This window comes from Corvus hawaiiensis, chromosome 18 (assembly GCF_020740725.1).
Source record: "Corvus hawaiiensis isolate bCorHaw1 chromosome 18, bCorHaw1.pri.cur, whole genome shotgun sequence".
Classification (NCBI taxonomy): Eukaryota; Metazoa; Chordata; class Aves; order Passeriformes; family Corvidae; genus Corvus; species Corvus hawaiiensis.
The window spans coordinates 496682-524352 of record NC_063230.1 but is presented as its reverse complement, the minus strand read 5'-3'; the positions used below and the strand labels follow the sequence as shown (position 1 = coordinate 524352).

Here is a 27671-nt window from a genome sequence, read left to right as displayed (position 1 = left end):
CCCCCGTCGCAAACCCGACATTTCCCGAGGGACTTTGGCTCCGCGGCCGCCCGGAGCCGGGAGCGGCGGGCGCGGAGCTCCCTCCTGCGGCCCCGCCGAGCAGCGCGGACAGGCCGGGGAGCTGCAGCTGCGCCTCTCGGGGAAATCCAGGGGTGCTCAGCCCCTCCTCGTTCTGCCCCTCCTCCCCTCCCCGCCGGTCCCTGTCCCCGGTGTCCCGGTGATGCTCCCGCGGCCCCCGCCCCTGCAGGCCCCGTTGCTACGGGGCCGTTGCTAAGGCCCAACATCCGGGTCCGCTGGCGCATGCGCGCTGACGCGCACAGCCCACGTGACCCGGGAAAGATGGCGGCGCCCGCGGCGCGGCGTGCGCGGCGCTGAACGCGCCCTCCGCGGCGTCTGTCGCAGCCATGTCGCGGCTTATCGTGAAGAATCTCCCCAACGGGGTGAGGCAGCGGCGCGGTGGCGGGGTCGGCCGGTGGGGAGGGGTGTGCAGGGCCTAGGGTGGGTCTGACGGGCGCTGCGGGGGGAAGCGGGAAGCGGGATGCAGGGCAGGGACGGGAGTGTGTGCTGGGGAGAGCGGGGAGACCCCCCGGGAGAGAAGCTTTGAAGTGGCGGGAGGATGAGGTTTTGGAGGGGGAGCAGCGAGATGTCCCCGGGAAGGCGCCAGGAGGGGATAAGGAGTCATGGTCCTGGGATGGGGAACACGGGGGGTCACCTCGGGGAGGGGACGGTGGGAGAGCTCCTGGAGGAGTCAGGAAGGTGCCCTGGGGTGCAGGAAGCAGCAGGGAGGGCATGGGCTGGGCAGGTGGCAGCCCCTCAGGGTGGGCAGTGGCTCTCGCTGTGGTCGCTGTTCCCCGCTCGCTGTCTGGGGTCGGTGCTGTGCTCTCGGTGCTGCTGTGCCGGCGGGACCCCGCCCTGTTCCCCACCCCCACGCAGTGGGTTCGGGGGGGAGATCAAGGGGTTTGGTGGCTGACGGAGGCATTTTTATCACTGTTGCTGTGACACACCGTGGTTCCTACAGCCTCTGAGGGAGAATATTTTGGTTTGGACTTGTCCACAGAGCATCTCTGTGTCAGTTCCAGGGCTGACTTCCCTTCCTGCTGTCTTCTCTCCTCTCCCAGATGAAGCAGGACCGCTTCAGGAAGCTGTTTGCTGCCTTTGGCACACTCACTGACTGCTGCCTGAAGTACACCAAGGATGGCAGGTTCCGGAAATTCGGCTTCATTGGCTACAAGTCTGAAGACGAAGCTCAGGCGGCCCTGAACCACTTCAACAAAAGCTTCGTAGACACTTCCAGAGTCACAGTGAGCTGATCTCTGAAAATATCTTCCTGAGATTCTTAAGGAATGGGGTATTGGGAAGGAATTGTTCCCTGGAGGGTGGGCAGGCCCTGGCACAGGGTGCCCAGAGCAGCTGGGGCTGCCCCTGGATCCCTGGCAGTGCCCAAGGCCAGGCTGGACACTGGGGCTGGGAGCAGCCTGGGGCAGTGGGAGGTGTCCCTGCCATGGCTGGGGTGGGACTTTAAGGCCCCTTCCAGCCCAGCCCATCCTGGGGTTCTGTGAGTGTCCTCTCTGAGCTTTCCCACGGTGATTGCATGTGCAGCTCTGTGCCTTTAAAACCAAGGTGTGTAAAAAGTTGCTCCAGCAGAGTCTCCATCCCATCAGGGCTGTAACAGAGTGGAGTTACCCAGCAGTTACAGCATGGACTGGTGACCATGTGTTTAATTACAGTCCTGACTCCTTCCAGGTGGAGCTGTGCAAGTCTTTTGGTGACCCTACAAAGCCCAAAGCCTGGAGCAAGCACTCTCAGAAGGCCCCTGCCTCAGAAAAGCAGCCCGAGAAGCCCTTGGCAAGTGCAGCTCCTGCAGGCACAAAGAAGGTGAGTCCTGCCTGATCCCTGGAGGCTCTGCTGTGTGTCTGTGACAGAGAAGGGTGGCCTGGGCTGGGGAGAAGGGAACAGAGCAGCTGGCACAGCAAGTGCTGGAGTCCTGGTGCTGCTCCTTGGTGCCTTAGGATCTCTGCTTGCTGTGCTCTTGGGTGACCTGGCATTGCCTGTGCTTCTAATGAACCTTTCTGGGCTTTTTTTTCCCCAAGGATAAAAAGAAGAAGGATCCAGTGGGTAACTTAAAGGAGGTGAGTTGAGGTTGGGTTGCAGTCCCTGCATTCTTGCTGCTGAGTAGTTCCTTCCTGTCCTACTTCCCATGCTGGGGATTCAGGCTGGGACAGCCCAGTTCTGCTGTAAAAAGTCATTTTAACAACCCCAACACTGGGGTGCAGTTTTTTAATGGTCACCTCTTCCTGTGTGACCATGCACTGCATCCAGGTCAGTTCTGTTTCAGCAGTTCTGGGGCTTACCCACATGTGAGTTCTGTCACATTTGACTTGTCTGGGGCTCTTTTCATGGTTTTGTTTTCCTCTTCAAAGTACTTTCTAAACACCAATTATAAAAAAAGAGTAGGAATGAGACCCCTTGAGAACACTTTAATCTCCTTGTCAGTGTAAACTGAGCTCCCCTTAAGAGATTTTTGGTTTTACCCTGCTGGAAATGAGGTGTTGTCTTGGATTTCAGGCTCACTGTGAGTCTCCCTTCACAGCTTGTCTGCTTTTTGTCTTTCACAGCTGCAAGAAGATAAAAGGTTCCAGGAGTTCTTGGTGGTTCACCAGAAGCGGTCCCAGGTGGCCACATGGGCTAATGACACTCTGGCAGAGGAGCCCAAGAAGGGAAAGCCAGCAGCAGCTGATTACCTCAACTTCGATTCAGATGAGTCTGAGGAGCTGAGTGAGGGTGGGGCTGGGCCCTCTGAAGATGAGGAGGACATCAAAGGTACCCGAGGGAGCTGCCACCCTCTGCTTGTCTTGGTCACGGTGACTGTGACAGGATTGGGCTCAGCCTCACCAGGAGGGTGGGGCCTCACCTTTCTGCGTGCTGGGGGTGTGTGGTTGTTTCCCCAAATTCGGGGAAGTGTGGGAAATGCAGTGGCTGATATTAGGGGGTGGCATTTGTGCCTTCCCTGTGTCCTTGGGGAAGAGTACCAGGACAAGCATCTGCAGCTTTCCTGAAGTACTTTCCTGCCTGCAGCCACTTTACCTCCAGGCTTTGCAGGGCTGGGTGTGGTTTCTGTTGCTTTAGGAAGCTGTGGGTGGGTGTCTGGGAACCTGTCTGCTCTGCCTTGGGTGCACGTTTCTGGAATCTGGGCCTGGCAGGGTTGATGGGAAGGGACAGGGCTCAGGATCTTGGCTCCTGCAAGGAGAGCTGGAGTAGAGGGTTAATCCTGAGGACTCAGAAGTCCGGGCTCTGTGTGTGTTTTAGCATCCAGTGTCCCTGCAGCAGCGCTGCGTGTGGGATTGGAGCTTTTCTCCCTCCCTGCCCAAGGGATTGCCTTGGGCTGCTCTGGTGGAGTGAGTGGTGTTTTCCCTGCTGCCCCTCATCTCTTTGGGTCACTCAAATGCAGCTGAGATTGTGTCCAAACTAAACACTTGAAACCCTTCTCTGAGGCCTGCTGGGGGTATTTAGTTAAAATTTTGACAAAACAGTTTGTCCTGCAGTACCTCAAACCCCTTTCTAACATGTTTTATATGTGAGCTGTTGCTTTGGAAGTCCAGACTGTCAGTCTGGAAGTGCCGAGATGAAATTGCTCTGCTGTTCTCAAGCCCTTCCTGTGGAAAAGGTAGAGGAGAGGGAGGTGATGGTCATGATTGTGGCAGTTCTCAGCTTTTTCCTGGCCTGGGGGGAAAGCAGCAGCAGTGTCTGTGTGAAAAAACTTCTCTGATCTCTCCTCTCTGTCAGGAAAGAAAGGAGGGAAGAAGGCAGCTACCAGCAAAGAGCTCTCAGATATGGACTACCTGAAATCTAAAGTGGTGGAGGATTCTTCCTCCTCATCCAGTGCAGAGGAAGAAGCAGAGAGCGAGGAGGAGGAGGAGGAAAGTGGGACTGAGGAGGATTCGGGCATTGAAGAAACCCACCCAGAGAAAAGGGGGAAGCCAAAAGCCCAACAAACAGAGCAAGAAACACCCATGGGGAAGAAGAAGAAAGGATCCACACTGGAGGTACAGCTGAACTAGGCTTCTGTCCTAAAGCAGCAGCTTTATGATAGCAGGTGTCTGTCAGCCCCTGCAGGGATGGGCTGAAGCCTGGGAAGGCTGCAGGGCCCACTGGGTACCAGCTTTCCTGGCATTCTTGGTGTGACCCATTTAAAAATTTTGCTGAATCTCCTCAGGGCTGACTAAATTCCCAGAGAAGGGGCACTTCCAGATAAGTGCTGCCAGTGCCCTTTCCAGAGGCTTTTTTCCCTGTCTGCAGGAAATGCTGTCCCCCAGAACTCAGTTTTTGGTGCCAGGGTTTGACACTCCCAGCTGAACCTTGCACCTTCAGCAGGCACCTCCTGCCCCACATGGTTGCCAGAAGTTCTTGATAATCTCTCCCACTCTAGAGCCTCCTGTTTGTTGGACAAGCCCAGCTGGTTGTGCTGTGATTTTTGTTCCTTCATTCAGCCTTTTCCCCCCTTTTTTTCCCCTCCTCAGGGCAGCTCAGGGGCAGCCAGCACTCGGTTCACAGTGAAGCTGCGTGGGGCCCCCTCGAACATCACCGAGGCAAGTTTGGTTTCCCAGCTGGAGAGGGAGGCTCAGGGCGGGTCTCAGAGTGTAACTCTGCAAGACTTTTGCAGAAACTTTTCACTTTCACTGTTTGAGGGTTGTGTGGGTGGTCAGGGGAGCTTTTGGACTGTCCTTGTGCAGAGATCTGTTTGTTGCACAGGGTGTTTCATAGAGAAAAACCAAAGTCTGCAACTTGCTGCTTCCTGTATCTGAGAAATTAGCCAACCAATTCTAATTCTTCCTGCAGCAAAAAATTCGGGAATTCTTCTTCCCTCTGAAGCCAGTGGCAATCAGGATGGGGAAAGAGGCCCAGGGGAAGAATTCAGGTAAGAGCTGTGTGTGGAGGGGGGTTGGATCTGAGAGTTAAGGGACCTCTCGATCACCCCTCTGCTCTTTTAGTCTGTAGTTCCAAATCCCTGGCTCATGGCCTGGTTCTTCCAGACCTTTCTGTGACTTTGCAGCTCTCCTGCCCTACTTGCTGCCCACAGGATGCCCTGGGCACAGTAATGTTGGCTGTGCTCCCTTAGGAGTAGCAGCAGGAGCCTTTTTTTATTGATCTGTATCCAGGCCTTTTCTAAACACCCCAAAGCATGCCAAGGAAAAGCCTGTTCCTCTGGGATAGCTGCAGCAGAGCAGGGCACTGTGCTGATTTGTGTTTGTGGGCTGCAGGGCAGCCTTTGGGTCTCCTGATGGGCTGGGTGTGCAGCAGCTTTGCTGTGCTCTTTCCCTTTAACAGTCCAACAACGGATGCAGCTTCTGTTTGCTCTGGGAGGCACCTGTGAAAGCCTCCTCCAGCTGCTAAGTCAGGCTTTTTAGATTTGTGTGCAGAGAATAAGCTTTGAAAAGGCAGCCTTCCAGTCTGACATGGCCATTTCCAGGCTGGGTTGAAACTCTTCATGGGAGCTGAATGCTTTATCTATAGGAATCTATACTCAAGCAAGCCCAATTCACCCATAATTACCCAATTAGTGGCTGTGTGTGTTCCCCACATGGTGCTCAGCTGAACCTTCCCTTCCTCCAAGGTTACATCTTTGTTGACTTGAAGAGTGAAGCAGAAATGCAAAGGGCCTTGAAGCGGAAAAAAGAATTCCTGGGTAAGGGCTGTTTGTTCCTGCTCACTGTGGCTGCGGGAGCTCAGCTGCTCGAGTGTTCCCTGCACAAGGAGCTCCTGTGATGGGAGTTTTTCCAGGCAGATGGGAGGGTTGTTCCTGGCCTTAGCCCACATGGGATAAACCCGGGCCTGTGATGGGAGCGGTGCTGCGGGGCCCTCATGTTCGGCCGTGTGCTCGGGGTGCTTCTCATCGGTATCAGAACAGTCCTGTGTGAGTCCAGCTTTGTAGAGACAGCGCTGCGAGGCTGTGCTGGAGCCCTGGGCTTGGCCTTAACCCTTGGAGAGGCTGTTTGCAAGTACTGTGTGCAGAATGGGGATGGCTGCCTGGACTAGGCTGGGGCTCTGGAAGGAAAGGGGGCTGTTGTTGGCACCCTGGCTTTTCTGAAGACTGGCTCCTGCAGCCCCCACCTCCCCCTTCGGAGTCCTGCTCAGAGCCTGTGGGGCTGTAATTGTGTCACTGCTCTAAACCTGGGCTCTTTGCACATTTTATGTTGTTTGCCCATGGCCTAGGGCAGCATCCAGCGTCCCTCTGTGTATGTTTGGGGCTCAGGTGGGCGCTGTGTGGAGGTTTCCCAGTGCAGGAACGCCCCAAAAGAAACCGTTCCAGCCACACCTGGTAGCCTGCCCTGGCAAAGGAGGCTGAGGGACGATGAGGAAGAAGAGGACTTGGCTGAATCAGGGAGACTCTTTGTCAGGAATCTGCCTTTCACCAGCACTGAGGAGGACTTGGAGAAGATCTTTTCAAAGTATGGTGAGTGTTGGCTGTGGGACTGGAACTTGCAGGGCAACATCTTTCCTTTGTCCTGAGGTTTTCCTGCTGGGTGGGAATGGACAGCTCCATGTCCCACATCTCTTGGACATGGCCCAGCTCCCATCATCTTTATTGCCTGGTGTGGTGACGTGAGCCTGCTTGGCAGGAGGCTTCCTGCAGGTCAGAGGTGAATCCTTGAGATACACCCCAGGTTTGGAATGTCAAGTGGAAGTTTGAAGTTTCCCTCTTCTACCTCCAAATTAAACACATTTAAGGTTATCTTGGTGTCCTGGGGCAGAGAGGGTGAGGCTGTGGAGTCTTTATCCCTGACTGAAGGTAAATGCTCAGAGCTTGCCTGGTTTGTGTCACCTGTCAGAGCCCACGAGCTGCCACACCTGGACTTGGGGTGCTTGTGCTGGGCCCACCTTGTCCCTCTGCAGCTCCTGGCCCAGGCTGGTGGCTCACCACTCACCCAGAGCTGCTCTGCCCTCCCTGGCTCCCCTCAGCCCTGGTTGTGTCTGGGTGGTGCCAGTTCAGGGCTGGGCAGGGCCATCTGTGACCACCAAGGCCTTGCCTCCTGCAGGACCCCTCTCGGAGATCCACTTCCCCATAGACAAACTGACCAAGAAACCCAAAGGATTTGCTTTCATCACCTACATGATCCCTGAGCATGCTGTGAAGGCCCTGGCAGAGCTGGATGGGCAGGTGTTCCAGGTACAGCAGCTGATGCTTTTCCTGAGCTTTGGACTGCAGCTGGCGGGAATGTTTGCTGGGAATGTGGCTGAGTTCTCTTCTGGGCTTTGTTAAAAAGGTTCAGGCTCTCCTGCAGGTTCCTTGGGTAGAGTGGCTTGGTTGGAACAGCTCTGCGGACACCAAAACCCTGAGTCTGTCTCACACTGTGTGGCCACTTGGCCTTGCAGTTGTGTCTCCTTTGGGAAGGAAAATTCCCTCCTTTGGCCAAGGCTCTCTGAGTAGGAAAGGTTCCAGGAAACTTCCTCCACTCTGCTTAGTTTGTGGACATCTGTGGATTATTCTAGAGCTGCTGGATCTCTCCTTCCTGTCTTGCAGGGCAGAATGATGCATCTCTTACCCTCCACGATCAGAAAGGAAAAAGTGGAAGATGGAGATGCAGAAGATTCTTCCTCCTACAAAAAGCGCAAGGAGGCCAAGGACAAAGCCAGCAGTGCCAGGTAGGGCACAAGCTGCCAGATTCGCAGGATGTGGCAGGAATGCATCTGGGGTCTTCACAGGGGCTGCAGAGATTCCCAAAGTCGATAAAGCATTTGCTGGGCAGCTCTGTTTCCTTCCTCTCTTGCCTCCCTGACTCCTCTGCCCAAGGAGCTGCAGTAGTTCAGTGAGCAGCGGAAACTGGGAGCAACAGGGCTTGAATGGCTTTGTGTGTGTAGGAGTTCCTTCTCTAATAAAAGTTAGCCTGATCCTGTAATTCTTCAGGGGGATGGTTTCAGGTCAGTTGGGCCTTTCTCCTCTGCTTGGCCACCTGTATTTCTAGAGCTTGTAGCAGCTTTTTCTTGCTGTGTGACAAGTCAGTTTGAAAGAAGTATCTGATACTTTCTGTCTCGAAGGGAAAAGGGTGCAACCTTGCTCGCAGGGGGTTTGTGGGTTTAGGAGACCAGTTGGAAAGGTGTGTTCCTCTGAGCCAGCACCTGAACTGCAGCTGCAGAGCTGTGACTGGTCAGCTCTGGGGAAGCAGAGCTCAGCTGCCTGCACTGCTTTCTCTTTGCTCTGCAGTTGTAGCTCCCTCATCCTGTCCCTTCCCTAAGGATGTTCCACCCTCCTTTCCCTCCCTCTTCACCCTGCCTGCTCACGGTGGTGCTCAGAGCCACTTTTTCCCGGGGCCATTGCCTAGAGAGGCCCCAGCAGCAGAAAGGGCTGCAGGACTGAGCTGGCTGTGTTTTCTTTGGCAGCTCCCACAACTGGAACACGCTGTTTGTGGGGACCAGCGCCGTGGCTGATGCCATGGCTCAGAGGTACAGCGCTCCCAAAAGCCACGTGCTGGATGCTGTGAGTTGGGTTCTGACGGACCAGCTGGGGTGGGACATCGCTTCCCTGCCTGTTTCTTTGTGGCCAGGGCCTTCCTGGTCTTGTGCAGCAAAAGCTTCGGTGCATCCATGAGCACCGCACAGGCTGTGGTGCTGCAGCTCCTCTGTGGGGTCTGAGCCCATTGATCCCCTGGTCCCCAGCCTTCCTTCCCTCTCTGCTTTCCTGTGCCTGAATTTCACATTCCTACATAACTACAGGTTGGTGGGAATTTACACCCAAAAGCTCAGATCCTTCCTGGAACCTTCGTTTTTCTTTGGGATGCATTTGGATTCCAACAGCAAAACTTCCAGCAGCTCCAGAGGAGCTAGAGCATTTTACCCTCCAGCTGCCTGCCACGTTCCCTTTGCATCATGTGCTTCTGGGAGCAGCAGGTGACTGAATTCTTGCCTGCAGGAGAGTAAAGACAGCATGGCAGTGAGAGTGGCTCTGGGAGAAACAGAGCTGGTCCAGGAAATCCGCCGCTTCCTCGTGGAAAATGGAGTCAGCCTGGATTCCTTCAGCCAGGTGAGAGGCCCGGCTGGAGGCATCAGTGGGGATCTGCCTCTTCTAGTCCTGCTGTTCCCAGCTCTCTTGGAAATTGGTAATTAAATCCTCAGCATGCTGCAGGATTGACCCATCCCTGATGAGTTAGGAGTTGTTGTATCCATTTGAAAATGCAGCTGCCCTCGGGATGGGTGAAATCCATGATATGATGGCTTTAGGGTGCTGGTCAGCTTGCTGGAGGCAGGGAAGGAGCCCTGTGCCCACACCAGGGTGGGTCTGCAGCTGAAACCTCCGTCCATGAGCATCTGTGGAACTGGGATGTGCATCTCACAGGGAGTGTTTTCTAAATGGCTGTTGGCCCTTTTGGATCCTGGAAAGGGGTGACAGAGGGAGAGCACAGCGTGGTGGATCTGAAATCTCCTGTTAGAAGATTGCTGGGTTTGTTCTTTTACATCCCATATTCCCTTTCTTTCCCTGCTGGCTGTGTCAGGCTGCTGGAGAGAGGAGCAGGACGGTGATCCTGGTGAAGAACCTCCCGGCGGGCACGAGCGCCGTGGAGCTGGAGGAGGTCTTTGGCAAACACGGCGACCTGGGCCGGGTGCTGCTGCCGGAGGGAGGGATCACGGCCATCGTGGAGTTCCTGGAGCCAACAGAGGCCAAGCAAGCCTTCACCAGGCTGGCCTACTCCAAGGTGGGGCACTGCCTGGTGAGGTGGGAAGCTGCAGAAGGGCTGCCCTGAGCCCGAGGGGCACAGGGAGTGTGGGAAGTGTTATCCCAGAGCCACTGATGCTCCACCTTTGCCCTTTGGATTTAGGGAGCTCCTGGTGCTGCTGAGCAGGGCTCAGCCTGCAGAGGATGCTGGAGAAGGGGGCTGTGACCCAGCTGGAGGGTTTCTTTTCCCCTTCACCATCCAGCAGTGACCCGTGGCAGGCTGTGGTCTGTGTGAGGCTGGATCCTTTTGTGACAGAGTTTGGGCAGCTGAAAAGGTTGCTCAGCTATTCCACTGCTGTTTCCCATTTCCGAGGTGAAAATGGTGCTGAGAGCAGAGTTTTTCCTCCAGGCCTTGCCCTTCACTGCTCATTTCTCTCCTGTCTTCTCTTCCCAGTTCCATTCTGTGCCATTATATCTGGAGTGGGCTCCCATGGGTGTTTTCCTCAGCCCAGCCCCTCAGAAAAAAAAAGTTGGGGTTGCAGAAGAGGAGGATGGAGCAGGACTGGGAGTAGGTAAGAACTTTGGCTGACGTGCTGGGGGTCTCTGTCTGTGTTTCTCAGCTGTTGTGCTAAGGCCCAGGATATGTTTTGTCTGGGTGACTTCCTGCTGTGAGGACTGCTCTGCCCTCCCTAAGAACCCCACCTTTCTCCCCATCCCAGGGGCTCCCCCAAAATTTCAGTGGGCAGCTCCCCCAAAGTTTGGCTTTGTTACATCTTACAAAGTTGGGTTTATTCTTCTTGTTTCAGGTGAAGCTGTAAAAGACTCAGAGGAAGCAGCAGCGAGGGAAGAGGAGGAGGAGGAAGAGGAGGAGGAGGAAGAAGAAAATATTCCTGGGTGTACCTTGTTCATCAAAAACCTGAACTTTGCCACCACAGAAGACACCCTGAAGGAGGTGAGCAATAAGGACACGGTGTTTAAAGGAGTTTGGCTGCAGCCAGTGTGACCTGGTGGGAGATGAGAGAGCACTGGGTTGGACTGGGAGCATCACTCCAGGTGTCAGTTAAGACAAATGCATCTGGAACTGTTTTGGTGGGGTTTAATTCCACCTAGAGACAGGTGGAGGCAGTAAGAAGTCTTCCAACATTCCTGATTTCCCGTGTTTTCTGTAAAGCTCCTCCTTGGGACAGGCCCTGCTGCAGCTCTGCCGCTGCTCCGTGTGTGAGGCAGGGGATCCACAAACCATGATTTCAGAACGTGCTTTTCACCTCAGCTCCTGCTGACATTGAGCTGCCTTGTGCTGCTTCACCTCAGCAGAGCACTTGGGAGGGAGCGTGGCAGACCCCAGTGTGGGGTGTTAACACCAAAATAAGGAAAAGCAGCTGGAATTTCCCATCTCTGGCACTTCTTGTAGCTGTGTAAAATACCACATCCCGTGGCCCGAGAATCCTGGACCTGTGGGACTCTGTAGAGGCTCTGGTCCAGCTGTGGACAAGTGACTGTCCAGAGGAGGGCTGGGACTTGTCCCCTCTTTTTCTGGCTTTACAACAGAGTCAAATAAATAGTTTGCTCCCCTCTAGCCCCCACTTTTGGGAAGAGCTGTGTTCTAGGGACATCACAGGAGTTGCCCACCTTCAAGGTCTCTACCTGGCTGAGGGCATCTCATAATCCAGAGTGTTCCTGCAGAGGCATCTCAGATCTCTGCGCTGGTTCTGGGGAATGGTGGAGGATTTCTGGGAACGTGTGTCTTGGTATCTTTAAAACTCTGTGTGTGTATTTGTACAGAAATAATTTAATGGGAAAAGGCTCAGCTGCACTGCCTGTCAGGTGTGTGCTGGGGGGAAGAGGGCCACGCTGTCAGTTGAGTTGAAAGCCTGTGACAAAGGGAACTGAGTCACATGTTCAAATTCCTTGCAGATGTTTTCCAAAGTGGGAGCCCTGAAGAGCTGCACAATATCCAAGAAGAAAGACAAAGCAGGTACTCTAGATGCTGCTGTTCAATTCCTTCCCTCGGCTGGTTGCTGAAGGCTCAGGTGTGGCGTTGCTTCAGCATTCATCTGGCTGAGCATTTGTGTTCCTGCTGGCAAAATCCTCCATGCTCCCAGAAGTGTTCCTGTCAAAATGGGTGCAAGCCAAACCTTACCCCGGGGTTCGGCCTGGCAGGTTAAGCTCAGTTGTGGGATTTGTGGAGATGTGGCTCTTGAGATGGAGAAGCCAAACTCCTCCGGGATCACAGCAGAGAGCAGGGTGCAGGCTGTGAGATGGAGAAGCCAAACTTCTCCAGGATCACAGCAGAGAGCAGGGTGCAGGCTGTGAGATGGAGAAGCCAAACTCCTCCAGGATCACAGCAGAGAGCAGGGTGCAGGCTGACGGGAGCCGGTGCCCCACAGTGATTAAACCCTGCACTATCCCAGGAACAGCCGGATCCTCGAGGATGCCTGGCTGAGAGCTGAGCTGAGTGGGCTTGGTTTGCCTTCTCCCTGCCAGCCCAGAGCCCCCCAGGCTGCAGGGAGGAGTGGCTGTGCCTGTTGTGCTGGCTGCTCTCACTTCCCGAGGAGTTGGATCCAGGCGAGTGCTGGCTGGAGGGGCTGTGGCTTCTCTGGGAGCTCCACAGCTTCGTGGCATTTCCCCTTGAATTTGATTTTCCTCATCCTCTTCCATGGGATACTTGAAACCTCAGATCCACTGAGAGATAAAGAAATAACGTGAGTTCTTCAGTTCTGCTGGTGGGTCTGGCCAGGCAGCACTGCTCAGCGTGGGCTGATCCTGTACCACCTGATCCCTGCAGGCACCGGGGCCATCTCTATGCTCTGCCACCACTGAGGTTCTGAAGCCGAGCATGGGGTGTTGGTTTGTCCCCTCACTGTTAATCCTGTGTCAGTCAGTGTGTTCCTCAGGGCTGTGGTGTGACCGCAGGCGCTGCAGACCTTTGCTGAGCAGGGAGGGGAAGGGATGTCTCTCCCTGGCTGTGGAAGTGGCAGCTGCCCACTGCAGCTCGTGGGAGGTTTGTCCCCACAGTAGGATCACTTCCCTTGTCTGTGCCCAGCAGTTGCTTTGCAGGACTCTGTGTTTTATTTAAGGAAGTGGCACTGAGATGATGCAAAGCAAAAGATCAGTTTTGTGTGCAGCATCTGTTACCTTATCAGCACCAAAACTGGCCGGTCCAGAGCAGTGCCTTGCTCAAAAAACTCAGCCAGGGGTGCTCCTGAGGAGCATCCAAGTCCAGCCATGGCCAGGCCGGCCCTTTCTATGGGATATTCAGCTTTTGTCCCCCCAGGTTTGGCAATCAGTGCTTGCTCCTGGTTTGTTTTTCTATCTTCTGTTGTCACTGCTTTCTCTTCTGACAGGCACCTTGCTGTCCATGGGCTTTGGGTTTGTGGAGTACAAGAAGCCAGAGAGCGCCCAGAAAGCCCTGCGCCGGCTCCAGGTGAGTGCCAGCCTCGCCAGCCCGGAATTCTGTCCAGAGGCTTGGATGAACCTGGCGGTTCAGGGTGTAGCTGAGGGTGTCAGTGCTGTGAGCTGCACTGGGCAGGTGGAGAAGCCTCTAAAATGGGCCAGGTTTATGAGGGAAGAGGGTTTGTAAATGGACAAGACCATGGAGAGGTGTTTCCTAGTGCTGATCCAATGTGGAATTCCCAGGAGATGTACAAGGGTTGGGTTTTAATGAGGTTTCCCACCAGGTGCCCCTTGCAGGGGGCAGCGACCCGGATCCCCCCTCACAGAACAATCACCGATTAATGTTTATTTAGTGCTGCTTTGACTTCTAATTCTTCTGTATGTTTATTTCTGTTAATTATGTCTCTTTTCCTCTTCCTTTGTTCGGACTCCCAGGGCTGCACTGTGGATGGCCACAAGCTGGAGGTGAAGCTCTCAGAGAGAGCTGTCAGGTGAGGCTCCCCTCCCACCTCTGCAGCACTTCAGCTGCAGTAACCCTTGGGAGCTTCTTCCCTTCTTCTCCCACATCTGCACCCCGAGGGATGTGCCCAGCAGTGCTCCAGCTGTCGAGCACATCAGCCTTGGCTGTGCTTTACTCAGCTTTGCTTGAAAGGAGAAGAGAAATGAGGAATGAGCCTGGAGCAGGGCCCCAAAACTGAGCCCAAAGTGAGAAACAGGCAGAGTTTTCTTCCCTGCTCAAGGAAAAAGCCTCTGCTTTGGTGGCAGTTCAGGCAGCACTGCCAGCTCCAGGGGCTTTGAAAAGTTCTTGGAGACAAATTTTCCCTGGGTAGCGAAGTTTTTACCTGTTCATCTGAGAGAACAGGAGCTTAAGAATAATATTCTGATCAAATCCAAACAAAACCAGTTTCTTGCTTGATAAAAAAGTTTGGATTTAGCTCCTTTTGCCTGGGCAATCAGGCGCAGAGGAGATGGTTACTTGTGGGTGAATGTACTTGGGATTAGCCCTGGTTTTTAGGGATTGCTTCCTAGTTCTTACTCAGCACAGAACATCCTAACTGCAGAGTTGCAAATTAATCCAGATATTTGAATGTTGGCACCTGAACACTGTCCTTTAGACACTTTGGAAACCCTGCTGGAGGTGATATCTGTTAAATGTCAAAATTTGTTTGAAAATCTGGTTCCTGGGGCCCACGAGCAGTCTGACAGCTCCCCGTGTCTGCACTTTGTATTTCAATTCTTTCCTAAACCGTTTTTATCCAGTTTGATTTGGAAAATCCCTTCAGCAGGTATCCAGCCCACAATGGGAAGTGCTCTGCTTTATGGAATAAGCTGCTGTCTTTTGTGTTAGGTAAATTCTGACCTTGTCCAAATGCAATACAACTCCAGAGGTAAAAAAAAAAAAAAATTAATACTTCATTACAAAATTTCATTTGATGTTTTATAAGCCAAGAAGAAAAAGAATCAAAGTTAGCTCACATTAAGCTAATATATATAAAAACATATTCATTAGTGCACTCTCCTGACAATTAAAGGGCAAGATTTGGTGACAAAACATGAGTTAGTGGCAAACTAACTAGAGTTAGAGGCAGGACCTCCATTGGAGCAAGAGGGACTACTTCATTTTCAGATGTAGGATTTACATCACTGGAATTTGGTCCTTTTGGTGGCCTATGTGGCATTTCCACTGTCACAACCAAGGATGCCAGTGTGAGCTGGTGCCTCATTTTTCCACGTTCCATGTCCTGAGGGAGCCACAGTTCAAAGGGATTCTGCTGCTCCGTGGTCTTTACCTGCCCTTCCTGTTGGCTTCCAGGCCCGCTGTGAAACCAGCCCGGAGGAAACAGACTGCCAAGAAGCAGAAAATTTCCAAGATCCTGGTCCGGAACATCCCCTTCCAGGCCACTGTCAGGGAAATCCGGGAACTCTTCAGGTAGGAAAGAGCTTTGGTGGGTCTGTGGCTTGCCCTGGGGTGCAGCCGGTGTGATTTTCATGTGGGGCGTTTCTCAGGTTGTAAATATTGTGAGGTTTTTTTGTCCTTGTGGAAGAAAACAAGGATTTTACTGAGTATGGGGACAAATGGCTTGGGAAGTTACACCAGTATAGAAATTGTGGCCAATCACTACAGCTTGGACATCCCTGTAGAGTCAATGATTTAGCCTTGGATGTTCTTCCCTCCCCCCTCCTGGAAGGTGTGCAGCAGCGTTCCCCATGCTCTGCAGTCCAGAGGGAGCATTTCCACTTTGCTTTCCCCTCTGTGGATGTTCCATTACTTGTGCCCCACACATTCAGTGGGATGTTACCCCATACCTGTCAGGACGTGGAGTTTTGGTGCCTGTAGTGCCCTCTCTGACAAGAAACACTTGAGGGGGGTAGTGCTGAGCACTGGGCAGGGATTTTGGGATCACCTCTGCGTGCCCTCAGCCTTTTGTGCCGGGATTTTGTTGTATCCTGAAAAATGAGTGGAACTTTGTGAAAGGAGCACCATCTTTGCTGCTCCCAGGACAAGGAGGGTTTGCTCGCTGTCCCAGGCGGTGCTCCCTGCTCTGCTGTTGGCTTGCAGGAGGGATTTTTCCAGCTGCCATCCACTGGGTGCTGCGTTGGGTGTGGCCTCTGGGGGCCTGTCCTGGCACAAGCTGGGTGCTTTTGTCACAGCTGGGGCATTTCTTTCCAAAGGGGAAACTTGAGGTGTTGCTTAACCCTTTGAAACCTGCCCAGACCATGCACTGAAAAGCCCCTGGCAGTGATTTGTTTGTGTTTTCTGGTTTCATGGAGTTCTCCCTCCTTTGTTTGTGTAGAGATGTGGTTCCTGTGTGGTTGGCAGCTGATCCCTTGCAGGGTGTGAGGGAATCTCTCTGTTACAACGCTCATTTGGGCTGAATTCTAGGGATTTCACTCAGGGCAAACCACGCCGTGGCTCTCGGGCAGGGGTGTGGTGATGGTCACAACAAAAAAAATGCCTCCGGAAGAGCAAAAGGTTTTTCTTGTGCTGTGTAGCTTGGATGCTTTTGGCTCAGTTCTGCCCTGAGGGATTGAGGCAGAACCCCTGGGCTTCCAGGCCCCACGCTGACTTTCCTTAGCATGTGGGGCTCTGCTGATTTAGATCCCAACACTCTGAACTGCAGACATGACCCTCGTAAAGCTCAAGCCAGCAAAGCTGGGCCTAAGGTGAAGTTCAAGGCGCTGGGAGATTTTGTACATCACAAGCACAGAGACTGTGGGGGGTTTTTGGTGTGGGTTTTTCCCTCCTGTCTTGTCTGGCACCTCAGAGCTGTGGAGAGGAGGGGCAGAGGAACATCTGATTGATACTGCAGGGAATGTGCAGCTTCCAGCTGGTCACAGCGCTCTCGGAGCATCCCTTTCCTTCACCTAGGATATGCAGAAATCAGGGGTTTATCCTCAAAACAAAAGCCAGCAGCTTGGGGGAGCACATTCCTTTCACTCCTGCCATCCCTGCTTTGCTCTGGAGCAGCCAAAACCAGGCACAGCAGAGCCCTGCCCCACACTTCACCCTCCTGCACTGCTTTGTGTGTGCCTGTAAATCAGCTGCCTCTGCTCCGCGGCTTCGGGCTCTCTCTGCGTTTAGGAACCTGTCTTAGTTTGTCTTTTGTTGGGGATTTCTTGGGGATGGCCAACAATCCTTTGGCAGTGGAAGGGCTGGTAGGGCTGCAGGGGGCACTCTTAGCCTGCCCAGGACAGCCAGCCTGGGGACAGCCAGGCCACTCAGCCAGGCATCACCACCCAGGGCAACAGCCCCAGGGCCCAGGTTTTACAGGATGAGCATCTTCCCTATTGTTTCACCTGCTCCAGAGCCACCTTCCACCTTGCAGCAGGAGAAAAATAAGTATTAAAGTAAATAAGTATTAAAGTAAATAAGTATTAATTTATATATACGTGTGTATATTTATACTATGCACACACACACTGTATATATCCACACAGTCTCTATGTATGTATTACCCAGAAAAATACAGATTATGCCACTGTCATTTCCAAAAATACCTATTACACTTTATATGTGTATAATATGTATTTGTTTTTTCCCCCCAAACAAATCTTTCCGTGTTTTGAGCTTTGCCAAAGAGCTCGGTCCCCCCTCTCAGATGGCCCTGCAGGAGGTGTTGGTGACACTGGAACAGCAAAACAAGGAGCTGGGTGTTCTGAATAGTGGATTTTTCAGGCTGCTCAGCTCTGGCAGTTCAGGGAATCCCTGGCCTGGCTGATTTTACACTTTTGGATATTGCTTTCTTGGATCCATCACTGAAATGCTCAGCCTTGCCTTGCACCATTGCCTGTGTTCCTACAGCCTGGAGGAATTTCTTAATTTTGGAATCCAGGGACACCAAGTTCTGTTTCTTGGCTTGGAGAAAGGTGCTGGTGCTTAATTATGGTGTTTGAGGGGAGTCAGGGGTGCTCTGCTCAGCAGCTCAGGTTCTCTGCCTGCACAGTAATCCTGTTGCAGCAGAGCTCCACAAGCCTCAGGTGCTGCCCACGTCCCAGCCCAGTGGCTTTGCTGGGTGTGACACCGGTTCAGAGCGTATCCTGCCACATTCTCCTGGAGGTTCTGGCCTCTCTTGCACCCTCGAGGGATTTATTTATCTTTTTCTTTTGAGATAGGTGTTATCATCTTTGGAGGGAGAAAGGCTGTTCCATTATAGGGGCCGCCTTTGGGCGAGGTGTGAAGATTCAGCTTTTGTGGGTGTGTTTTTTTCACCCGTTTTTGTTCTTGATTAGATTCTACTCTTCTCTTTACTACCTGGAAGAATAACAAAAGGTAAATGGTGCTCAGTTCTTCCCAAAGAGCCACAGTCAGGGGAGGAGAGTCAAAGGGATTGCTATCCCATGAAGGCTGCTAATTTTTGCTCCCAAATTGTGGGGCTTTTATGGCAAGACTTTTTTCTTTTTTTCAAAAGGAACTCTAGTGGCAAGCTGAATTGGAGATCTGTGAAAGGCCACCCTTTCACAGATTGGAGCTGGCAATTTCTGAAAATTGGGCTCCTTTAAGAATCTATCACATGAGATCCACGCAGCCTTCATTGGCAGTACCAATTAACTCTTTGTTTCTGAGCCTCCCCTTCCATCCTCCTCTGCTGTGTGCACCAACTCCATGAATATTGAGGATCAGGCTGTTTTGCAGGTGCTTTATAATGTTTTGAGGAGCTGTGTGTTTCATTTGCCTCAAAAGGGAAATTATAAAGCTTAGAAAAGCACTTCTTAAAAGATTCCTGCCCAATCCAAGGCAAGCTGAGGGACAGGCACAGCCCAGGGTGTGCTCAGAGCTTGGCAGAGTACAGGATGCAGTTGTTGGAGTTGTGTGTCTGGGGGTGAAGTTGTTTCTTCCTTTTTTTTTTTTTTTTGCAGAATATATCTGAGAACTTTCCATTTTGGGTTTCTCTTTGGTTTCTCTTGAATTTGCAGCAGTTGTTAGTTCAGCCCTCCCCTGCCAGCTGGGCAGGGTTCCGAGGGCAGTCAGGTGCCAGCGCTGGCTGTGGGAGGTGTTGGATCGTCCCCCTGGCTGTCCCCTGCCTCTGCCTGCAGGAGCTGCACTCAGACAGGCTGTACAAAGCTGTTGGATCACAAAGTTATCGTCAGCTGGGAGCCTGGGCTTTAGTTTGACGAAGGAAGCAGCTGAAGGTATTGCAGAGCAGAGAACAGCTTATGTATGACTTTGCTACAGAGAATGTGACTCTGCTTCTGCAGACACCTTTGGGGGTGGCTCTCATTTTAACTCCTTTGCTGACTGTTTCCTCTGCCTTGACAAAGGCGTGGTAGTTACTGCACCTGGCAAAGCAAGCACCTGGGCGTGATTAGGAGGAAAAAGAACCATTCCCTCTGCTGGAGGGGAAAAGTGAAGTGGGACAAGACTTGGGAGTCAGCCCCTTCTGGGAGACGAAAAAAATCTCTGCAGGGAGATGCAGTGGATAAACTGGCAGAGATTTTTTTTTTTGAAGCAGTCTTTATGAAGTTAATTTTATAAGATGATGCCTTTCACTTCTCCTGACCTATTATAATAAAGTGTAGTTACCAGAATGGGCTTTTCATTTCCCATTATAAAGGACACGGTGGGATAATGAATCCGTCTGCCAGACGTGCTTGCTGTTCACACCTTTCTCCCAGTAATGGAGTCTACATGACTGGAGACAATTTCTCCTTCCCCTGTTGAAGATGTGGAAAATCTGTGCTGGTGAAAGACACAGAAGGAAAAAAAATTGAGGGGAAACGTGAGTTTGTTAAGCGAGTGCTGGACAGAGTTAATTAGAGCATTCCATGCAAACAGAACGTCCCAGTGCTGTCAGGGTTGCTGGGTTCCACTTCTAAAGCCTTGGATGTTGTGCTAGAAATGGCTCAAAACTGATTGCTGCTGCTTGAATTTGGTCTCCATGCTGTCCCCCTGCAGTCAGACAGCCCAAGAGCTTGGGGACAGCGGCAAAGGTCACAGTGAGCACCTCCCTGAGGTGTGAGGGGCTGCTGGGGGCGGGACAGGGGCTGCAGGTGCCGGGTGCCGTGTGGGAGAAGCCAGGAGGAGCCATCTGAGCCAGGACAGAGCTGCCACTGTGGTGGAGCAGCAGAAGGACCAGGTGGAGCAGGGGATCACTGAGCTCCTCCACAGTGCTGGTGCCTCTGCCTGTCCCAGGGCCCTCTCTGCAAGAAGAGAGGGCCCAAAAATGAGTCTTGGAGGAGCAGAAAGCCCCTGGGGAAGCAGCTGGGCACCCTGCACCCAGCCACCAGGGCTTGGATCCCACCTTCCTGGCTTTTCCTGAGGACTGTGGAATGTGTCCCTTGCTTGGAGGCACCCAAGCCAGGTGTTTGTGACCAGGGTGTCACAAACAGTGCAGGCAGCAGGAACCAGAGCGTGTTTCAGTGCTCAGATGTGCAATGGCAGCTGTAAGGATGCCTCTGAGTTGGGTTTGGTGGTGAGTGGGATCACAAAATCATGATCTCCAGGAAATAAGTGTGTCCGTGAGATCTCCAAAGCCCTCCCCAGGCTCTTCCTCTGGATTGAGGCACCCTGGGGTGCCTCTGTCCCTGCCACACCCTGGCTGTGGGGCCCTGTCCACCCACATTCTTTGAAGGTTCTTGCCAAAACAGCATCTTTGGATGTGTTTAGTTTCCTTTTTGGAAAACAGGAAGCTGCGTGGTTGATGGCTGCCTCTGTCCAGGCTGAAGAGCTTGGCCCCACTGGGGCTTTTAGGGTGTCTTTGGTTTGCAAGGGGAGCACGAGGCAGAGGTGGAGCTGCTGCAGCGAGTCCAGAGGAGGCCACAAAGTTGATGGAAGGGCTGGAGGCCCCTTGCAGGGCCTAAAGGGGCTCCAGGAGAGCTGGAGAGGGACTGGGGACAAGGGCTGGAGGGACAGGACACAGGGAATGGCTTCCCAGTGCCAGAGGGCAGGGCTGGATGGGATATTGGGAAGGAATTGTTCCCTGGGAGGGTGGGCAGGCCCTGGCACAGGGTGCCCCCCTGAGCCACCCCGTGCCCTCTGCTCTCCCACACCTTTGGACTGTGCCCTGGATCTCCTGCCCAGCTGATCCCAGGTGCATCCTCGCAGCCTTCTTCTCCCAGTCCTGGTGCATTTCCATGCCCGAGCTGCAGTGCCAGGGGATGCTGCACAGGAGAACACAGGGCATGGGAGCTCCTTGGGAAGCAGCTTGCAGGAATGGGCACCAGCCTCGTGAGCTCCAGGGGGGCATACAGGGATCTACTGGGCTGCTTTATTTCTCTTACTGTCTCAAACAGCATAAATTGATCTGGGTTTTTTCTTTTTTTCCCATTTTCAAGCCTCTTCCTTGCATACTGGAAACCCAAACGTGGCAGAATCGGGTTCATGCTCAGAGCCCAGAAATGGCAGTGGCCACTTTAATTTGGCCGCTCTCCAAAGCGAGCCACGGGCTGGGGGAGAGGGAGGGAGAGGGGTGTTCAGTGCTGGTTTGCAGTTTGAATCATAAAGGTGTTTAACACAGATAAGGAAATGTTTAACTCTCTGTTATCTTAGCAAGGTTGCTTTAAAAGGTGGCTCTTCCCCAGAGCAGAAGGAAGATTTTTTTTCAGCACATCCCTTTCCCAGGTTTGAATATTCATTACATCCTTGATTTTTGTATTTATTTCTTTCCCCTTTTCTGCTCTCTGTGTACTCCACAGCCCCAGGTCCCTTTTCTGCCCTCCCAAAGCCTGGGCTTGTCCCTGTGCAGACGAAGGGAATTTCTGGGCTGCTTCCTCCCTTCTCCTGCCACAGCACCTCTCTCCAGGGCACCCAGCCGAGCTTCCCGAGGGAACTTTAATTAGTTTTCCACACAAATTCCGCTGCTCAGCAGCGTGGAGGGGCTCGGGGAGGTGGAGTGAGGTGGGGACGGGGCTGCTTTTGGAATGTCATGTTCAAATGCCACTCTGGGCTTCTGCTTTGGGGTTTTTGCCATTTTTTCAGTGCAAAAAAACGTCATCTGTGGGCAGGTGCTTCTCCATAGAGAGCAAAGCCAAAGCCTGCCTGTGCTGTCTCCTGGAAATATCCCACTCGGGGTTCTTAATGTTATAAGGTCGCTTCTTGTCTGAATTAAGAACGGTAAGTGCGTAAGAAAGGAAAAATATGCTATTTTCTTGCCGTATATTGTGGCCAGTCCTTGTTCATTCCCAGAGTTTGGCCCTTTGGGGGCTGGCAGCTGGGGCATTGCACAATCTGGAATGCTGAAATTATGCTGGACTAATTTCTGAGCTTGTGTCTCAGCCTTTCATCAAGGCACAGTCAGGATGATTATTTCCTTGCTCTTAAAATTCCTCTGTCTGTTGGATTTCTTAGCTGCTGCTCCTTCACGGTGCTGTTGATCCCTCCACCCCCCTGTCTTTCACTTGTGTGGGTATTTTCTAGTCTCACTTCACGAGAAGGTCCTGAACAAGCCTCTAATGAATCACAGCTTTCTCCTCACGCTGACATCGTGTCCTTTATTTGCATCTCTGTTTGCATCATTATTTTTTTAACCTCGAGCCTGCTGCAGCCTTTCTCCTTCTCCCAATCCAGTGGATTCTACGCCTTGGGATGTGATTGCAATTAAGGCCCTTCCATCCCAGTCTCTCGCCTCTCCTGAGGCAGTCCCTGTGCCCCAGGCCTTTGAACTGTGCCAGCAGCATTTCTGTCTGCACCTTGTTCTTCCTGAAGAAATCGAGGGAAGGCACAGCAGGATGACCATCTGTCTTCTCACCTCTCTTTCCTCCTCCCCCAGCAGTGTCCTGAGCACTTCCAGGCATCTGGCAGAGGACAGGAGATCTTAAATTTGCTGCAATTAAGGACAGGAGGAGCCTTGTCCTCTCAGGAAGGTGCTGTTGTGGGACTGACCCTTACCGGGCATCCATCATCAGCTGCCTGTGAAGATGGGATGTTTTTTCTGCCCACATTCCCATTTATTAGACACCAGGGAAGCTGGGAAAGCCACTTCTTGTCCTGCTGCCCATCAGTGGTCTGTGCACACCAGGCTGTCCCCTCACGAGGATCTCTGGGACTTGCCCAGGGGTGTTTGGACAGGTCTGGGCCCCCTTCACCCCTCATCTTTTTCTCTTTTTTTGGCATCTCTTTATGAAACCTCATCTGGAAAAGCAGCAATGTTGACTTTTCCAAGCCCAGGAGGGCCAATCTCTGCATCTCAGCAGGCTGGGCCTGCTCACAAGCAGCACCACTGATCTGTGCCAAAATTCACCTGTAAATCCAGTTCCAGGTGGGCTCCGTGGCCCCTCTCTGCTTCACTTTAACCCAGCTCTTGCTCTCCCCACTCTTTGATCCCAATCCAGTAGCTGAAGGGTTAAAAGAGTCTGGGGGGGCGAGGGGGTGGGGACGAGGTGTTTCAGCTGCTCATTACTCACTGCCAACTTCCCCCAAAATCATATTAATTTCACGCTGTCACGCAGGACTGCGCCGTCTCTCCCGTCAGCAGCCGGGAGGGTGACGGGGCTGGGGGGAGCGTGGGTGGCCCTCATCCCCCCCACAGTTGCCCTCGGGGAAGCTCACTGGTGGCCTCTTTCCTCGCCCAGGTACCCACCCAGGTGGGGCTGGGGCCGCTCACCTTGCGGGGGGAGCTGCGGAGCGCCGATGATCATTTTCCACCCCGCTGCTTGTGCAAAAACCCCATGAAATTGGGTCTGCTGCAGCAGGGAGGGAGGGAGGGAAGCTGCCAGCCTGCCCTGCCCTGCCCTGCCCTACCTGTGCTCAGCTTAAAAGTTGCTTTCTGACCACTTGCCTCCGTTTTTAAACAGCAGCAAGCACAGCCCGGCTCTGCCTGCACAGACCCCGAGCTGCCTTTGCCTCCTGCCTGGTTTCTCCCCCTTTTCTGCTGCTTGCTCGCTGTGTCTGCCAGGGCTGTCACCTCTGCAGGGCCTTCCTGCCATCAGCTGGGACTCTGACAGCTCCCACAGGCGCTCAGCGTTCCTGAGCCCGTCCTGGCTGGAGCTCGCTCGCCGTGGCAGGCGTTCTGCTCTGTCCCCTGCCGTTTTTATTATTCCCTCCCCTAGAGCCCGTCCCACCTTCTTTCCAGGTGCGTGCTTGCATTGTTCTGTGGGTTGTGAAGGCAGGATGATCCCTTCCCCTCTTCTCTCATTGTGGCTACCCTTCTTGGAGCTCTTGGCAGGGGACAAGGTGATTCCCAGAGGTCTCTTCCAACCCCAACCATTCAGTGGTCCTGTGAAATCTCTGTCCTCTTCATCCAGCACTTTCTGAGTGGGTGCAGAGCGATGAGCTTTCCTTGAAATGGGCTGGGAGCATCATCACTGAATCCCATGGTGGCTCAGATGGTGCTGGCACCAATCACTCGCTCCCTGTCCTGCTGTCATTTGGGACTTTTCCAGGTGACCTGTGAAGACAAATCCCAGCCACCTCTGAGCTCTAGCAGGTGCTGTGGTCATGGCAGGGGTAACCAAAGGGAGCAGGAAAAGAGCCACTGTGGTAGCTTGGGTGACAGCCACACCTCCAGTTTTGGGGACAGGATGGGCAAATTGGACTGGTAGCAGTGGAAATACACCTCTGCTCACAGGGCTTCTGCAGCAGCAGGAGGAAATGAGATGTTCCGCTGGCTCTGGAGCGTGGTGGCTCCCAGCCTGCCTCACCAAGGAGCTGTTCTGTGCCTGCTTGTAGTGCTTTGTCCTGTTCTGCCCCCGGGCAGATGGTGCATGTGGCCAGCCTGGGCTCTCAGGGACAAGCCTGGGCCCAGGAGAGCTCGGCACCCTCGTTGTGTTTGAGTCACCGCAGCAGCTCCCACATTCCTGCTGCACTCCTCGTGTGCATTTGATCTTCCCTCCGTGTTTCTCTGTTCTCCTGATGAAAATAATTAATCAGGTTATTTTTCTAAGTCATCCTGCAGCTTTGCAGGGGCAAGACTTAAATAAGGATTCTCTTTAATGCAGAGCTGTGTTAAAATAGCTGTGTGCCTATAAATACCTCTTTGCTTCTATATTTATTCTCCAGCTCAGTGCAGGAGGTTCTACAGTTGAATATGAGATCTACTTTTGTATTTTTGGGGTTGTTGATGCAGCTGGTATCTTAACAGCAAGGCTGCCTTCTCCAAAGGATGCTCTGGCTACACCTTTGGGTTCCTTCTGTGTTTCCTGCTTTGCCAGTTGTACAGATTTCCTCTTGTCTTTGAAAGGAGCTGGCTCACGAGAACCCTCCAGCAGCAGAGATTTGCACCAGACCCTCCTGTGAGCACTATTTTTAGCATAACTTTTTTTTTTGACCAGAGCTGCGCTCTGATCAGGATTTTCAAAAGAGCCCAGGAGAGATAAATCCCCAAATCTGAGCGCTGTTGGAGCTGCAGGTTCCTTTGAAATCCTGACCCTCTGGTGGTCAGGGCAGTGACTTGGTGGCTCTTAAGCCGTGGTCCCACAAGGTGCTGCGTGCTGGGAGAATTGTGGCTTAGGAGTGCGGGCTCTGAGAAGGGCTTTGGGGGGGCTCTTGTTGAAGGCTGTGCGAGGACTGAGATTTCAGGAGGGTTGGGATGTAGGGCTCATGCCTTTGTGCACCTCAGGGACAGCTGCCAGGGGAGCATGCTTTGCTCCTGGTGTGGTGCAGGGAGGTGGTGTGGGGGAGGATGTCCTGATAGAACTGCTCCTTTCTCCACCAGACTTGAGTGCCTTTTGTCTCCCCCAGCAAAAAAAAAATAATAGTAATTACAGTAGGATTAAGAAGAAAGGTGTGGGATGGGGAATTTGAGAGTGGCAGAGCCCAGGAAGGGCTGGCCCATGACAGCACACACAGAGCCCTGCTGTGACCAGAACCAGCTCAGAGCTCTGTAAGGTTCCCTGAGAGAAGAGAAGCAGCAACACAACCTGAACAATATTAAAGTGGGTTTTCCACCTCCATCCTGGTTTGGGATGACATCTTCCATCACACATCCACCAGTTATCTTTAAATCCTCTGAGCCACCAGCTCAAACTCTTTTGGGGTGGCTTTGAACTCCCAAGCTCATATCAGTGTTCAAGTTCAGCAGCGCTGCTTAAACCTGGGGCTTCCTAAAGCTTGTGGTGTTCCCTGTGCCAGCTCTGCACCTTCCCCTGTGCCTTGGGAACTGGAAATTGTGAGCCCTGAGGTGTAAGATTTCAGGAGGAAGCCTGTCCCTGCTTTAAGCAAACTGAACCATCGTTGTCTTCAAAGCGTGGCAATAAATGTGGATAGTAGGCAGGTGTCTTCTCTAGGAGGTGTCAGTGAGGCCTGGGTGCTTTTCCTTGGTGGGACTGATTCTCAAACAGGTTTATGGCAAGAAGTGGATTAAAAAATATTTCCCACCCGAGTGGTGCAGGCTCTTCCATCAGCAAGGAGCAGGAAACAGAGCAGGACGTGTGCAGCACCCCAGGGGCAGGCCCGGGTGGGAAGGGCCATCCCGGGATCTCGCTTTGCAGTGGGACCAGGAGAAAAATGGGAACGAATCTGGAGCTGACTGTGTCCATCCCTCCATCCTAAAGGCGTGTGAGGCTGCTGGGTGGGGCTCTGCACATCTCTTCTCCTGCTGCAGGGCTCTCATTCCTTTCTTCCACACTAAAATTCTAAAATTCCAGCGTGGTCGCCAGCTCTGGAGGGCGGAATGGCTGTGACGGTCACACTACAGCAGCGGTCCCTGGCTGCTCCAGGAGCCAGGGAAAAATCCTCGTGGGCTGGGAGGAGCAGGGGGCTGAGGAGCCACAGAGGGAGAGGCTGCAGGGGCATGATGCTGCTCCTGCCAGCACAGCAAATCCAGGGAAGGGAAAGGCCCCTTTTCCCACCAGCCTTTAAATCATCCTCTGCTGATGGTGGATTAAACACGGCAAAATTAAGAAACCAAACCTGGCTGCAGCACCTGGTTAGGAATGACTTAAGTGGAGGGATATTAAAATTTAAGACTTGCTGCTGTGCTGCTGATGGAGGATTTAAAAAAATAATAATTACTGTTGTGAGGTTGGGTTTTTTTCTTCTTTCTGCTTGGTTTTCAGGATTGGTTTCTGTTTAGCGTGAGGCCTAATTGCGTAATTACACGATAGACTGGAGGAGAATTTAGTGTGTGTAATACCAGTTATAAAGAAGAGCCCTAATTATGTAGATCTTCTCAGGTAAATAATACATCAGGGGCATGGAGTGGCCTAATTACTGTTCTGAAAACCTGCCTAATGACTAATTTACTTGGAATTTCAGAACGCTTTTGATAAGGTCCCTCATAAGCAACTGTTAAGGAAAATAAATCGAGGAGGGATAAAATGTTTTGCTGTGTTTTTAAACAAGCCAGTTAAGCCACGGGAAGCAGCCGCTGCCTCCTGCTCCAGCACCTTGAGGAGAGGGAATATCCCCAGGCTGCCTCCTGCTGTGGGGCCAAAGCTGTTGTGTTCCTGATCCTGCTGCCTCTGCCCGCTAAAAATGGGATTCGTGGGTAAATTCCCAGCTCCTTGGAAGAAGCACATCCATGTCCACACAGTCCCTGGTCTGTGCAGTAGTTGTAGTGTTGGGCATCTAAGTAGTCTTTGAAGATCCGTGCCAAAACTCGATAAATCCGGGAGGAGCTGAACTTGGAGATTTCCGCAGGCCCTGAGGGAGTGAGGGCAGTCTGAAAGCCGGCCCAGCCTCCTGGGACTGTTCCCTAGTGGATCTCATGGACTTCCTCCATTTGCAGCACTGTTATTCCAGGAAGCCTGGCTTCAGACCTGCCCCAGGAGGCTCTGGCAGCAAGGACAGGTCTTCCCCAGAAAGCTGGGCTCGGGCAGGGATCCGTGGCCTGGAGCAGGCGGCAGCACAAGGCTGGCACGGAAAAAGAGAAATCACATAAAGCAAAACCCAGTTGTGCGGCAGCAGCAGATCAAGGGGCCTCCAGACACAGAGGCTGCTCCTGGGCAAAGAGGAGGGGAAGCTGGAGAAGCTGCGGGTCTGTGGAGTAAAGAAGGCGCAGCCGTGGCTGTCCCGCTGGCTCGTCACATGGATGGCGCAGGGGCTGTGATCATCCAGCAGGACAGAGAATGAAGGATCAGCTTTGCACCAGGGACCTGCTTCCTGCTGTCACTTCAGCCCTGGGCTGGGGGGACACTGGGACCCCTGCTCTGCTGCCAAATCCCTGCACCCCTGGCTCCACCGGAGCTGGAGGGTGCCGCAGTTTGGCTTGGCTCCAGAATCCAGAGATTTCCCTCCCACCTGGTCTTTCTGTGCCTT

General features: G+C 53.0%; 1 protein-coding gene across 1 annotated transcript in view; it reads left to right on the top strand.

Moving 5' to 3' along the window:
• The first annotated feature begins 330 nt into the window (after nt 1–330).
• Nucleotides 331–27671, top strand: part of RBM19 (RNA binding motif protein 19) — a 50730-nt gene continuing 23389 nt past the window's right edge. Inside the window, exons 1-21 of the mRNA XM_048322855.1 lie at nt 331–440; nt 1119–1301; nt 1744–1875; nt 2091–2129; nt 2616–2820; nt 3784–4043; nt 4518–4586; nt 4837–4915; nt 5612–5683; nt 6251–6451; nt 7035–7165; nt 7520–7641; nt 8377–8473; nt 8906–9016; nt 9486–9686; nt 10101–10218; nt 10453–10598; nt 11561–11621; nt 12991–13070; nt 13475–13530; nt 14853–14969. Coding sequence (XP_048178812.1) covers nt 405–440; nt 1119–1301; nt 1744–1875; nt 2091–2129; nt 2616–2820; nt 3784–4043; nt 4518–4586; nt 4837–4915; nt 5612–5683; nt 6251–6451; nt 7035–7165; nt 7520–7641; nt 8377–8473; nt 8906–9016; nt 9486–9686; nt 10101–10218; nt 10453–10598; nt 11561–11621; nt 12991–13070; nt 13475–13530; nt 14853–14969 — 2516 coding nt within the window. The 5' untranslated portion in view covers nt 331–404. The remainder of the gene's footprint in view (nt 441–1118; nt 1302–1743; nt 1876–2090; nt 2130–2615; nt 2821–3783; nt 4044–4517; nt 4587–4836; nt 4916–5611; nt 5684–6250; nt 6452–7034; nt 7166–7519; nt 7642–8376; nt 8474–8905; nt 9017–9485; nt 9687–10100; nt 10219–10452; nt 10599–11560; nt 11622–12990; nt 13071–13474; nt 13531–14852; nt 14970–27671) is intronic.